Genomic DNA, 16,814 nt, shown 5'->3' on the forward strand with positions numbered 1-16,814 from the left:
AATTATTGGGGGTTCCTCTCGGTCTCCCTAAACTCCTCCATCGCCCTGGAAACGCTCCTCCTGAGCTCTGCCCACGTCCATCCTTCCTCCTCGTTCCTCTGCTGCTTGGTCCTGGTGAGGTGGGAGATTCTGTCACGGTTGTCGTCGGTGAAGGAGGACCAAAACGCAGCAGGTATGTGCAGGCTCATCTTGACTTTTATTAACTACAAAATGAACGTACAAAAATAACAAAACCACGAACGATCAACAAAAAACAGTCTGGTAAGGCACAAGGCGAAACACAGAACAATCTCCCACAAAAGACAAACACACCCACATATATGGGACTCTCAATCAAAGGCAAATAGACAACACCTGCCTTCAATTGAGAGTCCCAACCCCAATGAATCCAAACATAGAAACAGACACACTAGACTCAACATAGAATTCATGAAACTCACCCAGTGCCCAAAACCCCGGAATACTAAATCAAATGCCCTCCTAACTCATACAACACCCAGAACCACATAAAACAAATACCCTCTGCCACGTCCTGACCAAACTACAATACCAATTAACCTTTATACTGGCCAGGACGTGACACATACATCTTCGATAATATTCCAACCGGACAAATCCTTTGTCTTCAGAAAGGAAAAAGAAAGCACCTCGCGCTGACGGCCACGCACATTAATGATCTAATGGCACTCAGCCAGACACCTGATACAAATGTATCTCATTCCCTTCCAGGTTACAGTAGAAGCCTGTAACAACGTTCGAAAGACTGTTGACATCTAGTGGAAGCCTTAGGAACTGCAAAATGACCCCTAAGTCACTGTAGTTTGAATAGGGAATTTATTTTTAAAAAACTACAAGCCTCAGATTTTCAACTTCCTGGTTGGATTTTTCTCAGGGTTTTGCCTGCCATATGAGTTCTGTTATACTCACAGACATCATTCAAACAGTTTTAGAAACTTCAGAGTGCTTTCTATCCAAATGTACTAATAATATGCATATCCTACCTTCTGGGTCTGGGTAGCAGGCAGTTTACTACGGGCACACTTTTCATCCGGACGTCAAAATACTGCCCCCTACCCTAGAGAGGTTTTAAGGAAAACAAGAGCAAAGAGAAAATAATTTGTCAGACAGAGTGGGAGGCTCGTCACCCCCCCCCCCCCCCCCCCCCTCATAAAACCGGGGACCACCAAGGACCCCGGAACACAACACCATCCAAACGTAAACAAACTAAATACAATGATCAGATGACAGGAGCGACAAAACAGGACAATACAAAGTAAACAGTGGCCAGTCACGTGGACGACACGCACATGTCACAACACGCTGTTTCTCTGAAGAAACTATAGAACCACTGACGGATGGGGTCAGCATCCCCAACGTCAATATCGTGTTCTATTAAGTTTGTAGGTGTAGTTGTATCAGGAAACATAACTGGAAAACTCAGAATCAGTCAGACCAGCTCGTCTCGCCAATCAGCAGGTAGATGAGTGAGAAGGCAATCCAAAATATCCAGTGACTCTGAATTTTTTATATCTACCCTGCAGTACGCAATCATTGGGACATCCTCCTCACCATGCACAGACTTAGCATGACAAAAACAAGAACCCAACGATGTAACGGTACTGGCCAAAATAACAGGTTTACCGTCCTCTGCAGACTCCCACTGTTCAGTCCCAGAGGAACGTGCGTAATAGGGTTTTAGCAGATTTATGTGGCACAGTTGGTGCGCTTTCCTTCATTCCGGAGTGGCAACTAGATCGTTTTGCTCAGTGCACTGGTGCACAACTGTATATGGACCTTGGAACTTGGCTTGAAAAGGTGAAGCAACAATTGGCAGCAGAGCAATAACCTGGTCACCTGGACTAAAGTGACACGGCTCAGCTCGCAGATCAAATATTCCTTTCATCCTCACCTGTGAAGATGATAGCTTCTCTTTAGCCATCTCACCAGCGGCGTACAGGCGTCACCGGAAATCACAAGATAACAGGGACTGAGGTGGCTTGGGAGACTTCCGGTCATCCTGGAGCACCGCTAGAATCCCACCAGTAACCATGGCAACACCTCCATCTCCGTACAATAAGCTCTCGGCAAAGACTTAAGTGTTTGATGGAAACGTTCCAGCGCTCCTTGACTCTGCGAGTGATAGGCGCTAGCCAAATTGTGTTTAATATGGAACTGTTGGAGAACCTGACCAAACAGATGAGAGGTGAAATTAGAACCTTGGTCATTGAATAACCTTAGCGATTTCAAACAGCGAGAAACTGAGTCAAAGCTTTTAACACAGACTTAGTTGTGATAGACCGGAGAGGATAGGCAGCAGGAATCCTAGTGGTCTGATATCACAGTCAACAGGTAACTACTACCATTCATAGATCGAGGCAGAGGGCCAACAGTCAATAATCAGACAGTCAAAAGGCTGGCTGAGTACGGGAATAGGAAATAGCGGTACCGGCTTAATAGCTTGACTCGGTGAGTGCGTTTATAAAGAAGTGCATTGGAGATGTTGTACCCACTGTGACTATTAAAACCTACCCTAACCAGAAACCGTGGATGTGTGGCGAAATTCGTGCAAAACTGAAAACGCGATCCACCCCATTTAACCATGGAAACCATATAAACAGTGTAGCTATTCCCTCTGCAAGGCAATCAAACAAGCGAAATTCCAGTACAGGGACAAGGTTGAGTCGCAATTCAACGGCTCAGACACGAGACGTATGTGGCAGGGTCTACCGGAAATCACAGACTACAAAAAGAAATCCAGCCACGTCACGGACACCGACGTCACGCTTCCAGACAAACTAAACACCTTCTTTGCCCGCTTTGACGATAATACAGAGCCACATTCTTGGCCCGCTAACAAGGACTGCATCACCCTCCCTCTCCTTCTCCGTGGCTGATGTGAGTAAAACATTTAAACGTGTTAACCCTCGCAAGGCTGCTGGCCCAGACAGCATCCCTAGCCGGGTTCCTCAAAGCATGCACAGACCAGCTGGCTAGTGTGTTTACGGACATATTCAATCTCTCCCTATTCCAGTCAGTTGTCCCTACATGCTTCAAAATGGCTACCATTGTTCCTATACCCAAGAAGGAAAAGATTAACTAAATGAGTACCACCTCGTAGCACCCACTTCTGTCATCATGAAGTGCTTTGAGAGACTAGTCAAGGATCATATCACCTCCACCTTACCGGCCAACCTAGACCCACTTCAATTTGCATACCACCCCAGCAGGTCCACAGATGACGCAATCGCACACTGCACGCTGCCCTATCCCATCTGGACAAAAGGAATACCTATGTAAGAATGCTGTTCATTGACTACAGCTCAGCATTCAACACCATAGTACCCTCCAAGCTCATCATCAAGCTGGAGGCCCTGGGTCTCAACCCCGCCCTGTGCAATTGGGTCCTGGACTTTCTGACGGGCCAGGTGGTGAAGGTAGGAAACAACATCTCCACTTCGCTGATCCTCAACACTGGGGCCCCAAAAGGATCCGTGCTCAGCCCCCTCCTGTACTCCCTGTTCACCCACGACTGCGTGGCCATGCACACCTCCAACTCAATCATCAAGTTTGCAGATGACAACAGTAGTAGGCTTGATTACCAACAACGACGAGACAGCCTACAGGGAGGAGGTGAGGGTGTGTGGTGTCAGGAAAACAACCTCTCACTCAGCATCAACAAAACAAAGTAGATGATTGTGGACTTCAGGAAACAGCAGATGAAGCACCCCCCCTATCCACATCAAAGGGACAGCAGTGGAGAAGGTGGAAAGTTTTAAGTTCCTCGGTGTACACATCACAGACAAACTGAAATGATCCACTCAACAGTGCCTCTTCAACCTCAGGATGTGGCTTGTCACCCAAAACCCTGGCAAACCTTTACAGATGCACAATTGAAAGGATCCTGTCGGGCTGTATCATAGCCTGGTACGGCAACTGCACCGCCCTCAACCGCAAGGCTCTCCAGAGGGTGGTGCGGTCTGCACAACGCATCACTGGGGGCAAACTACCTGCCCTCCAGGACATCTACAGCACCCGATGTCACAGGAAGGCCAAAAAGATCATCAAGGACATCAACCACCCGAGCCACTGCCTGTTCACATCGCTACCATCCAGAAGGCGAGGTCAGTACAGGTGCATCAAAGCTGGGACTGAGAGACTTCTATCAGCTTCTATCTCAAGGCCATCAGACTGCTAAACAGCAATCACTAACTCAGAGAGGCTGTTGCCTCTTTAATAAATGGCCACTTTAAATGGATCACTAGTCACTCTAAATAATGGCACTTTAATAATGTTTACATATCTTACATTACTCATATCACATGTATATACTGTTTTATACCGTCTATTGCGCCTTGCCTATGCCGCTCGGCCATCGCTCATCCATATACTTACATGTACATATTCTCATTCACCCCTTTAGATTCGTGTGTATTAGGTAGTAGTTGGGGAATTGTTAGATTACAAGTTAGATATTACTGCACTGTCGGAACTAGAAGCACAAGCATTTCGCTACACTCGCATTGACATCTGCTAACCATGTGTATGTGACAAATAACATTTTATTTGATTTTAAATGACAGGTTTTGAGGAACGCAGAAACATCCCTCTTTAAACTAGGCCAAAATAAATGTTTCAGTATGCGATTGTAGGTTTTCCTGGAGGATCAGATGTCCAGCAACATCATCGTGGGAAGTTTTCAACATCAACTCACAAAACTTGACTGGTACAATATGACATAATGGCGCCGGAGGGGATGGCTGCCGTTTCACTGGCCCCTAACCAACTTTGCTATTTTGTTTGTTTCTTCAATTTTTTTGTAACTCATTTTGTATCTAATGTTGTTGCTTCCATCTCTTATGACCGAAAAGAGCTTCTGGACATCAGAACAGCAATTAATCACCTCGAACTGGATGAAGATTATCTTTAATGAGTCTGACATGAAGGATATACTGCTTCCCGGAGACCAGGCCCTCATCCCGTCATTCGCGTGAAGAAAAGACAGAAATACAGGGGGCAGAGGTCTGGATGCCTTGCGAGAATTTATCGGCGAGTGAGTAAACCACCACTACCCTCGGTATTATTGGTAATTACGCATTGTATCCCACTGTCATGGAAAAACCCCCAGCACGCTGGTGGATTCCCCCCAAGCCATGGATGTGCCCCCGAGACAACTGCTCAATCCACTGACACCACACAAAAATAACAAACCAAATAACCATGCCCAATGTATTCCAAAGTGGAACACGTCGCTAAGCCTAACAAGGGAAAAGAAAGTCTTAAGCTTCGGGTAGCAAATAGCACTAACATACCCAATCTCCCACTGAGGTACACAGCAGACTGTACTCACCTCCTCGGACCGATGTCCCAACAGCAAGTAGAGCAAGAGTTTCCAGCCTGGGAAAGGGCCTGGAAAGTAACTAATGTTACTCTCTCCAACGCAGCACACAACCAACTATCCACTGCAGTGGCAAGTTTACCAAACAAACAGCAACCAAAACTAAGGACCAAACAGCACAACTCAAAAAAATGAGCAAAAGATGCAAGCAAAGCACCTAAAGAGTTTAACACTAACTCCACGTTTTCTCCCAAACATAATACACTTAACTTAATAACACTAGTATTAGGCCTACTGGCATAGTTTTTCATGCAACGCACCTGTTTGATGACGTCACTGGACAATCAAAATTACTGATACATCTGGAGTGCAATAGAGATTGTGTCATCTGTGGATCTGTTGTGGCGGTATGCAAATTGGAGTGGGTCCAGGGTGTCTGGGATGATGGTGTTGATGTGAGCCATGACCAGCCTTTCAAAGCATTTCATGACTACAGATGTGAGTGCTATAGGGCGATAGTCATTTAGACAGGTTACCTTGGCATTCTTGGGCACAGGGACAATGCCCACAGGGACTATGGTATAGTATGTTTGAAACATGTAGGTATTACAGACTGGGTCAAGGAGAGGTTGAAAATGTACTGAAGTTTTCCAACGTTGCTGGTCTTGCCTACATTACATTTACATTTTAGTCATTTAGCAGACACTTATCCAGAGCGACTTACATTTACTCAAATTAGGAATTAGTCACAGGGAATTTCTTCACTATACAGGAAGTTAAGGGCATGAGGCCATAAGCTGTCTGTTTCTTCAAATGAGGACCCATAGAACACAATAAGGCGAGGTCGAAAAGGTTAGGATAATGTAATAATTTAATGTGGCAGCGTTCGAAAATAAACAAATTCATTGGACCAGCGCCATTGCTGATTATATTCTACAGGATTAGCATTGAAAACGTGACCAGAGATCGGGTAGTAGAGTGCCTGTAGATAATTTGAAAAACGTTTAAATTTAAACAATAACAGTAAAATAGTTATGCTATGTGTTTGCTGAGTAGTTAGCTGAAATTCACTACGATTGTGTTTATTTTCCAAGTTTGATGGTAAACTTTGTGTACTGCTAACATTCACTTCCTGTCATTTTCTCTCATATTGCTAGTCCCATTGTTTAGAATTCTTCCGCATTTATGCAAAGACTTATGGGATATCAGAATCCTCTTGTCCTAACCTGTGTATTTTCGACCTAGCAATAAGGTATCCAAGATTCACTCTCACATGCTCTCCAGATACTGGACAGGATTACGGACCACTCTTTTAGAGGTACCCTGGGCACTGTGGGTTGTGAAGCTAAACAGACATCAGTTAAAGAGGCCAACGGAAGTCCTTTGCTTCCACTTTCAACACACCCTGCAACAAAAAGGGAAGGACTTCCTCTTTATGGAGACTATCACTATAGGCATGGGTATAAAAATACACTCACACACTCATTAATGATAAAGAAGACACGCCTAAGCACATGCATACTCTAAACCAGCCAAACTCAACTGGCGGATTGCGGTCCGGGTCCGGACCCAGAGAAGGGTCAATCCAGACCGGACATCATCGCATTTTCTTATATAAAAGCTTTCAAATCAACCGGGCGCAGCAGCCTCTTTATCACTGTCTCTCTCAAAGCAACACCCGCCTCTACTAGTCCCCGTCTAATCCAATCCCGTGGTTATATGCAAATACAAAGGGCCGCGTCTTACCCAATCACATTAATCCAAATATCCTCCGCGGAACCTTGGGACAAGCAGGCAGAATGAAACAGAAAGATTTGACAGCGGTTCAACTGTAAATATCACAGCTAGAAGGAGCTTAGTCACGAGTATCTTTGTTAATATGGCTTGTTAAAAATGTTTTTGCACAAAACCAATGTGCCTGATATGCAGTGAGTCCGTGGCTCTCGTGAAAAGTGCCAATGTTAAGCGCTATTATGACACCAGGTATAGTAAATTCGATCAGACGTATCCCCTGAACACGGAGGTGAGAACAAACAAGATAAACCAACTCATATCCCAATATGAAAGGTCCACCAAAGTCCTTGTCAATTCCCTTACAGCCCAACAACATGCAATGGAAGGTTCACTGAGGATAGCTTTGGTTTTGGGAAAACACAAAAAATACTTTTTCAGACGCTGAGATGATAAAAGGATGCATGTTTGAAGTTGCTGACACCTTGCTTGAAGGTAAACAAAAAGATGAGCTCAGGGAAAATCTCAAACAGATCCCACGGTCAGATTCCACAGCAATGAGGAGAACTGAAATATTAGCTGAAGATTTAACTCCACAACTTGATGTTGCCATTCAGAATGCAGCATGCATTTCATTATCTGTGGATGAATCAACAGATAACACTGAAAATGCCTAGCTTCTGGTGTTCGTCAGATTTTATAACGAAGCTGCTGCCAATGACTGGAACGAATTGCAAAAATCACTGTAGCTGGAGACTCATATCTCCCTCACTAACTTTAAGCATCAGCTGTCAGAGCAGCTCACAGATCACTGCATATGTACATAGCCCATCTGTAAATAGCCCATCCAACTACCTCATCCCCATATTGTTATTTTTTATTTTTTTTGCTCCTTTGCACCCCAGTATCTCTACTTGTACATTCATCTTCTGCACATCTATCACTCCAGTGTTTAATTGCTAAATTGAAATTACTTCGCCACTACGGCCTATTTGTTGTCTTACCTTCCTAATCTTACCTCATTTGCACACACTGTGTATAGATTTTTTTTCCTATTGTGTTATTGTTTTGTTTATCCCATGTGTAACTCTGTGTTGTTGTTTGTGTCGCACTGCTTTGCTTTATCTTGGCCAGGTCGCAGTTGTAAATGAGAACTTGTTCTCAACTGGCCTACCTGGTTAAATAAAGGTGTAAAAAATATATAATAATCTAGAAGCACACACACGAGGAGAGGATATCCATGAGGCCATCAAAGGGATGCTGACAAAAAGGGGGATAGATCTGAAGTCAGTAGTATCCATCACCACAGATGGAGCTCCAGCCATGATAGGAAGAGGGAGGGGACTGGTTGCACATTTGAAAGAGGACCACTCTGACCTGACATCATATCACGGCATCATCCATCAATCTGTCCTGTGTGCCAGTTTGGGAAAATAGTATTCTGAGGTCATGACAACGATGATGAAACTGATAAACGTTTTGAGTGCCACATCATCCCTACAACACCGCCTGCTACGAGGCATCCTGACAGAGGCCAATGCCAGTTTTGATTACTTACTACTGCACAACAATGTCAGATGGCTCAGGAAAGGCAGGGTTTGGGAACGCTTTTGGGCCATTCAGGAGGAAATCAAAGCTTTCTTATCACAGCAAAAGAGTGACAAGGCAACTCAGTTTTCTCTGCTTTTGGAAGATGAGGAGAAGATGGAAACAGTTGCATTTTTGACAGACATTACATCACACCTTAATCAACTGAATGTTAATCTGCAGGGACGGTTCAACACCGTGTGTGATATGATAACAGCAGTCCGGGCTTTCCACAAGAATTTGGAGCTTTTCAAGAATGATCCCCAGGGAGAACTTGTCTACTTCCCCAATCTTCTGGTGCAAACTCAGGGAGACAAAGATGTTCTCAACCATGTTGATTTCATCCAGAAGCTGATGGATAACTTCAAGGCTCGCTTTGATGACTTCACTGTTGGGAGAGAACTGCTGCTGCTCATCCAGAACCCTTCTTGGTCACAAGTGTGGCAAAGTTGTCAGAAGAAGCAAAACAGATCTTCAGATGGGTAGATGTTGCATCACTGCAGATGGAGTTGATTGAGCTGCAAGAAAATGTGTCTTTGAAGGAGCAGGCTGGTGATTGTAACCCTGTCACTTTCTGGGGAAAGATGGTGCCTGCAGCTGATGTCCCTGTTCTCAAGAAACTGGCACTTTACATCCTGACCATGTTTGGCTCCACATACAGCTGGGAATCACCCTTCTCCACAATTAACTTTATTACAAACAAATACCGCACCAGGCTCACCAATGAACACCTGCTCCAGTGTCTCAGAGTTGCTCTCACACTTTTGTGCCAAAGTTCTCCTGGCAATGCCAAAGCATTGGCTGGAGACAGAAAGTGTAATTTCTCTCATTAATGCAGGGCAAGGCCCAGAGTGACTTATACATGAACATTGCATGGCCCACAGTGACCTTCTGTGCATTCAGATGATTATTTTTGTTGAATTATCCTTTGTTCTCCAGAAAACATGCACTTTATTTTATTTAAATACATTTGTTTTTATTCAAGGCCCAATGGTTCACGGTGCACTTTTTGCATAGACAATTATGCAACCACTTTTGTTTTTCAGCAATGTTGTAATTCATTCAAATTCTTAGTCTCATTTAATGTATTTAATGTACATTTTATATAACAACATGTTTCCAAAGTCGTAGATGACTATGTTTGTTACTACGCTGTACCACAGCGCCAATAAAGGACAATATCCAACCAGACCTTTGCCACCTCGGGAATTTGTGTCACTGGACCTTCTCAAATAGTAGTTGAGTACTTCTGCTCTAAACACACAAATAAAAACACACACTAATTCACAATATAAACATGCATCTACCCTAAAACGAAGAATCATTTTTATTATTTTGTGTGAAATGTATTTTAAACCTAGTTCCTGCTTCCTATAGTAACATTGTAAATCTTCAAAAAGGGTTGATGACTGTTTTGGTTGAAGTTTTGACTGTGTATTTTATTAACTGCTCTTAACAACACATGCCTAACTTGGCCACTCATAGGCCATTCAGTTTGGATGGATGATGCCATGAGGATATGATGAGAGCTTGTCTCTTAGGACCAAATCCTAACTTTTGTCCACTTTACCTGTGTTAAAAAAATGCATTAATTGTTCAGTGAGGGAGACAGGCTGCCGATTATGACTTCTGTTATCGAATGAGACCTTTAAGTCCGTTTATAGCCAGTCATTCTAAAACCACAGCTGTCTAGATGAAACTCCATCTCTATCCGCAAGGGAAATGTACAGTAGCTTCCACATTTCTCACCATCCACATTATCATATCATTTAATCTGTAAAAGGTGTGTTAGAGATTGTGTAAGGTTGTGGTAAAGAATGAGTGGTAGCCAGACTGGCTGTGTTGTGTTCTGTTCTCAGCTGCAGCTCTGTGACTGGCTGGTCTTGTATCCAGCTGGAGCCCACTCTGTCACTGTCAGCACCCAAAAATATCCTCTGATGGAAGACAGGTGCTATGTCAAGGCCTGCTGTGTGTATGTGCATGCGTATTCGTGTGTGTGTGTCTGTGCATGTGTTATGTCTATTTCAAGTTTTGTGTTTCAAGGTTTGTGTTTAAGTCATTGCACACACAGGCCCCCTAACATGTATGGTAGGGAAATGAAAGAGCGAAAAAATACAATTCCTACCCCACCTCTTCCTGTTTCTCTCTCTCAGATCCTCTATGACAGTCCCAAGGCGAGGCGGGAAGTTGAGCTACACTGGCGGGTGTCGGGGGGGCCATACATCGTTCGCATTCTCAGTCTGTACGAGAACATGCATCATGGGAAGAAGTGCCTGCTCATCATCATGGAATGGTAGGATCCTGCCCTATCAGCTCTTTTACCCAGAATCCTCAGCTCTCTGTGGGAATACAAGTTGTATTGCTCTGTCCTCAGCCACTAGCCATAAACTATTGACATTATGCCAATCCCTCATAGCTTCTCTTTGACACCATTAGGCTTGATGGAAAGCTCACTCACTTGGCCTTGGTATGTCTATGCAGGCCAAGTATGTGGCAGGCCTGGGCCATGGCTGGGGCTCCACCTGTGCCTCACAAAAAAATTACACCCGACTCTCTTGATATACTGTAGTATTCTCTCATCCTCTGGTCAATAAACCAGTCAAGTGCCAAGGAAATAAAGAACATATGGTATGTGGAATTTTAAACATGACATAAGAAACATAAACCTCATGTTTAGATACTGACAATTATTTCCCTTGAAGTGCATTTTCAGAGACATGGGAGTATAGTGCACTGACCAGTCGTAGACAGGGAGCCTGACGGTTCAGAGCTGAGTTAAGGGTGTGTTCTCTGTAAAGTCATTTCTCTTTGTGGTCAGCTCTTTCCAGTCTCAGAGAGGGTCAGAGGAGAGCACCAGCTCAGCTTAGCTAGCGTAATGAAGGAGAATAGTCGGTAACTGAGTTGGACATAGATGTTGGATTTGCATTTACATTACATTTACATTTACATAATTTAGCAGACGCTCTTATCCAGAGCGACTTACAAATTGGTGCATTGACCTTATGATATCCAGTGGAACAACCACTTTACAATAGTACATCTGTATCTTTTGGGGGGGGAGGGGTTAGAAGGATTACTTTATCCTATCCCAGGTATTCCTTAAAGAGGTGGAGTTACAGGTGTCTCCGGAAGGTGGTGATTGACTCCGCTGTCCTGGCGTCGTGAGGGAGCTTGTTCCACCATTGGGGTGCCAGAGCAGCGAACAGTTTTGACTGGGCTGAGCGGGAACTGTGCTTCCGCAGAGGTAGGGAGGCGAGCAGGCCAGAGGTGGAGGAACGCAGTGCCCTTCTTTGGGTGTAGGGACTGATCAGAGCCTGAAGGTACGGAGGTGCCGTTCCCCTCACAGCTCCGTAGGCAAGCACCATGGTCTTGTAGCGGATGCGAGCTTCAACTGGAAGCCAGTGGAGTGTGCGGAGGAGCGGGGTAACGTGAGAGAACTTGGGAAGGTTGAACACCAGACGGGCTGCGGCGTTCTGGATGAGTTGTAGAGGTTTAATGGCACAGGCAGGGAGCCCCGCCAGCAGCGAGTTGCAGTAATCCAGACGGGAGATGACAAGTGCCTGGATTAGGACCTGTGCCGCTTCCTGTGTAAGGCTGGGTCGTACTCTGCGAATGTTGTAGAGCATGAACCTACAGGATCGGGTCACCGCCTTGATGTTAGCGGAGAACAACAGGGTGTTGTCCAGGGTCACCCCAAAGCTCTTAGCACTCTGGGAGGAGGACACAATGGAGTTGTCAACCGTAATGGCGAGATCATGGAACGGGCAGTCCTTCCCCGGGAGGAAGAGCAGCTCCGTCTTGCCGAGGTGGTGATCCGTCATCCACACTGATATGTCTGCCAGACATGCAGAGATGCGATTCGCCACCTGGTTATCAGAAGGGGGAAAGGAGAAGATTAGTTGTGTGTCGTCTGCGTAGCAATGATAGGAGAGACCATGTGAGGATATGACAGAGCCAAGTGACTTGGTGTATAGTGAGAATAGGAGAGGACCTAGAACTGAACCCTGGGGGACACCAGTGGTGAGAGCACGTGGTGCAGAGACGGATTCTCGCCACGCCACCTGGTAGGAGCGACCTGTCAGGTAGGACGCAATCCAAGAGTGAGCCGCGCCGGAGATGCCTGACTCGGAGAGGGTGGAGAGGAGGATCTGATGGTTCACAGTATCAAAGGCAGCAGATAGGTCTAGAAGGATGAGAGCAGAGGAGAGAGAGTTAGCTTTAGCAGTGCGGAGAGCCTCCGTGACACAGAGAAGAGCAGTCTCAGTTGAATGACCAGTCTTGAAACCTGACTGATTTGGATCAAGAAGGTCATTCTGAGAGAGATAGCAAGAGAGCTGGCCAAGGATGGCACGCTCAAGAGTTTTGGAGAGAAAAGAAAGAAGGGATACTGGTCTGTAGTTGTTGACATCGGAGGGATCGAGTGTAGGTTTTTTGAGAAGGGGTGCAACTCTCGCTCTCTTGAAGACGGAAGGGACGTAGCCAGCGGTCAAGGATGAGTTGATGAGCGAGGTGAGGTAGGGGAGAAGGTCTCCGGAAATGGTCTGGAGAAGAGAGGAGGGGATAGGGTCAAGCGGGCAGGTTGTTGGGCGGCCGGCCGTCACAAGTCGCAAGATTTCATCTGGAGAGAGAGGGGAGAAAGAGGTCAAAGCATAGGGTAGGGCAGTGTGAGCAGGACCAGCGGTGTCGTTTGACTTAACAAACGAGGATCGGATGTCGTCAACCTTCTTTTCAAAATGGTTGACGAAGTCATCCGCAGAGAGGGAGGGGGGGGGGGATTCAGGAGGGAGGAGAAGGTGGCAAAGAGCTTCCTAGGGTTAGAGGCAGATGCTTGGAATTTAGAGTGGTAGAAAGTGGCTTTAGCAGCAGAAACAGAGGAAGAGAATGTAGAGAGGAGGGAGTGAAAAGATGCCAGGTCCGCAGGGAGGCTAGTTTTCCTCCATTTCCGCTCGGCTGCCCGGAGCCCTGTTCTGTGAGCTCGCAATGAGTCGTCAAGCCACGGAGCAGGAGGGGAGGACCGAGACGATTTGGACTTGGATCTCTCTCTTACTCACTTCCTCCATACTCACTCTTTCTATCTCTCACATACACACACTCAAAAGATCATACACTGAGTGTACAAAACATTAAGAACACCTGCTCTTCCCACGACAAAGACTGACCAGGTGAAAGCTATGATCCATTATTGATGTCACTTGTTAAATCCACTTCAATCAGTGTAGATGAAGGGGAGGAGACAAGTTAAATAAGGATGTTTAATCCTTGACACATTTGAGACATGGATTGTGTATGTGTGCCATTCAGAGGGTGAATGGGCAAGAAAAAAGATTTAAGTGCCTTTGGTAGTAGGTGCCAGGCGCATCGGTTTGATTGTGTCAAGAATTGCAACGCTGCTGGGTTTTTCACACTCAATAGTTTCCCGTGTGTATTAAGAATGGTCCACCACCAAAAGGACATCCAGGCAACTTGACACAACAGTGGGAAGCATTGGACTAAACATGGGCCAGCATCCCTTTGTAACGCTTTTGACACCTTGTTGAGTCCATGCCCCGACAAATTGAGGCTGTTCTGAGGGAAAAGGGGAGTGCAACTCAATATTAGTAAGGTGTTCCTAGTGTTTTGTACACTCAGTGTATAAACAATGCTTTCCACATAACAGAGAGTGATTCAGTGTTTTTCTAAAGACAGAGATTTTGAAGGAGGGTAGAGGAGTTACAGTGTGTATGGACTTTTGAATGTCATTGTGTGTTTATGTGTATAATGACAAAATGGGAAGACAGAGGGGGAGATGAAGTGCATAGCATACTGTTCTGTTCCCAGTCTAACGTTGTCCCACTAACGGAATGCTCATCAAGACTGCTTCTAAATGGTTCCCCTTTTCAAAGTAATATTTTAGGGCCTTTTATTGACGTAGCAGAGATTATCTTGTAGAAACATTTATAATGTGGGAGAGTGATAAGCAGTGTTGTTTTTAGAATGATAACTCCATGACAGCATCTCAATATTAACTCAATGTGTGTGTTTCTCTGGTTCCAGTATGCAAGGGGGAGAACTGTTCAGCCGGATCCAGGCCAGAGGGGACCAGGCTTTCACTGAGAGAGGTGAGGGGGCTCAGAAGGGAGGGAGCCATGGAAGGAGGATGTACATGTTTCTACATGTTTCTGGGAATGGAGGGACGACAGTGCCTTCCAAAAGTATTCATGCCCCTTGGCGTTTTTTCCTATTTTGTTGCATTACAACCTGTCATTTAAATAGATTTTTATTTGGATTTGATGTAATGGACATGCACAAAATAGTCCAAATTGGTGAAGTGAAATTTAAAAAATAACTTGTTTCAAAAAATAAAAACGGAAAAGTGGTGCGTGCATATATATTCACCCCCTTTGCTATGAAGCCCCTAAATAAGATCTGGTGCAACCAATTACCTTCAGTCACATAATTAGTTAAATAAAGTCCACCTGTTTGTAATCTAAGTGTCACATGATCTGTCACATGATCTCAGTATATATACACTTGTTCTGAAAGCCCCCAGAGTCTGCAACACCATTAAGCAAGGGGCACCACCAAGCAAACGGCACCATGAAGACCAAGGAACTCTCCAAACAGGTCAGGGACAAAGTTGTGGAGAAGTACAGATCAGGGTTGGCTTATAAAAAATATCTGAAACTTTGAACATCCCACGGAGCACCATTAAATCTATTATTAAAAAATTGAAATAATATGGCACCACAACAAACCTGCCAAGAGAGGGCCGTCCACCAAAAACTATTGGACCAGACAAGGATGGCATTAATCAGAGAGTAAACAAGAGACCAAAGATAACCCTGAAGGAGCTGCAAAGCTCCACGGCGGAGATTGGAGTATCTGTCCATAGGACTACTTTAAGCCGTACACTCCACAGAGCTGGGCTTTACGGAAGAGTGGCCAGAAAAAAGCCATTGCTTAAAGAGAAAAATAAGCAAACACGTTTTGGGAGACTCCCCAAACATATGGAAGAAGGTACTCTGGTCAGATGAGACTAAAATTGAGCTTTTTGGCCATCAAGGAAATGCTATGTATGGCGGAAACCCAACACCTCTGATCACCCCAAGAACAACATCCCCACAGCATGATGTTGCCCCACCATGCTTCACTGTGGGGATGTTTTTTATCGGCAGGGACTGAGAAATTGGTCAGAATGGAAGGAATGATGGATGGCGCTAAATATAGGGAAATTCTGGAGGGAAATCTGTTTCAGTCTTCCAGAGATTTGAGACTGGGATGGAGGTTTACCTTCCAGCAGGACAATGGCCCTAAGCATAGTGCTAAAGCAACACTTGAGTGGTTTAAGGGGAAACATTTAAATGTCTTGGAATAGCCTTGTCAAAGCCCAGACCTCAGTTCTATTGAGTATCTGTGGTATGACTTAAAGATTGCAGTATACCACCGGAACCCATCCAACTTGAAGGAGCTGGAGCAGTTTTGCCTTGAAGAATGGGCAAAAATCCCAGTGGATAGATATGCCAAGCTTATAGAGACATGCCCCAAGAGACTTGCAGCTGTAATTGCTGCAAAAGGTGTCTCTACAAAGTATTGACTTTGGGGGTGAATAGTTATGCACGTTCAAGTTTTCAGTTTTTTTTGTCTTATTTCTTGTTTGTTTCGCAATAAAAAGTATTTTGTATCTTCAAAGTGGTAGGAATGTTGTGTAAATCAAATGATACAAACCCCCCAAAAATGCATTTTAATTCCATGTTGTAAGGCAACAAAATAGGAAAAATGCCAAGGGGGTGAATACTTTTGCAAGCCACTGTATATACTGTATGTGTGACACCTCTTTCTTCAGGAAGCTTTGTTCTTACTTTAACTAGGCTAGTACTAATAAGATAAGACCTGGGTTCTATATCTATCTATCTATCTATCTATCTATCTATATATATATATATATATATATATATATATATATATATATATACACAATTGAAATCGGAAGTTTACATACACCTTAGCCAAATACATTTAAACTCAGTTTTTCACAATTCCTGACATTTAATCAGAGTAAAGATTCCCTTTCTTAGGTCAGTTAGGATCACCACTTTAATTTAAGAATGTGAAATGTCAGAATAATAGTGGAGAGAATGATTTATTTCAGGTTTTATTTCTTTCATCATATTCCCAGCGGGTC

At 44.6% G+C, this 16,814-nt stretch overlaps 1 protein-coding gene across 1 annotated transcript in view; it reads left to right on the forward strand.

Annotated features, from left to right (window-relative positions):
• LOC115207630 (MAP kinase-activated protein kinase 3) overlaps positions 1-16,814 on the forward strand; it is a 44,193-nt gene that overhangs the window by 13,226 nt on the left and 14,153 nt on the right. The window contains exons 2-3 of the mRNA XM_029774914.1: positions 10,807-10,946; positions 14,687-14,751. Coding sequence (XP_029630774.1) covers positions 10,807-10,946; positions 14,687-14,751 — 205 coding nt within the window. The remainder of the gene's footprint in view (positions 1-10,806; positions 10,947-14,686; positions 14,752-16,814) is intronic.

Source organism: Salmo trutta, chromosome 14 (assembly GCF_901001165.1).
Source record: "Salmo trutta chromosome 14, fSalTru1.1, whole genome shotgun sequence".
NCBI lineage: Eukaryota > Metazoa > Chordata > Actinopteri > Salmoniformes > Salmonidae > Salmo > Salmo trutta.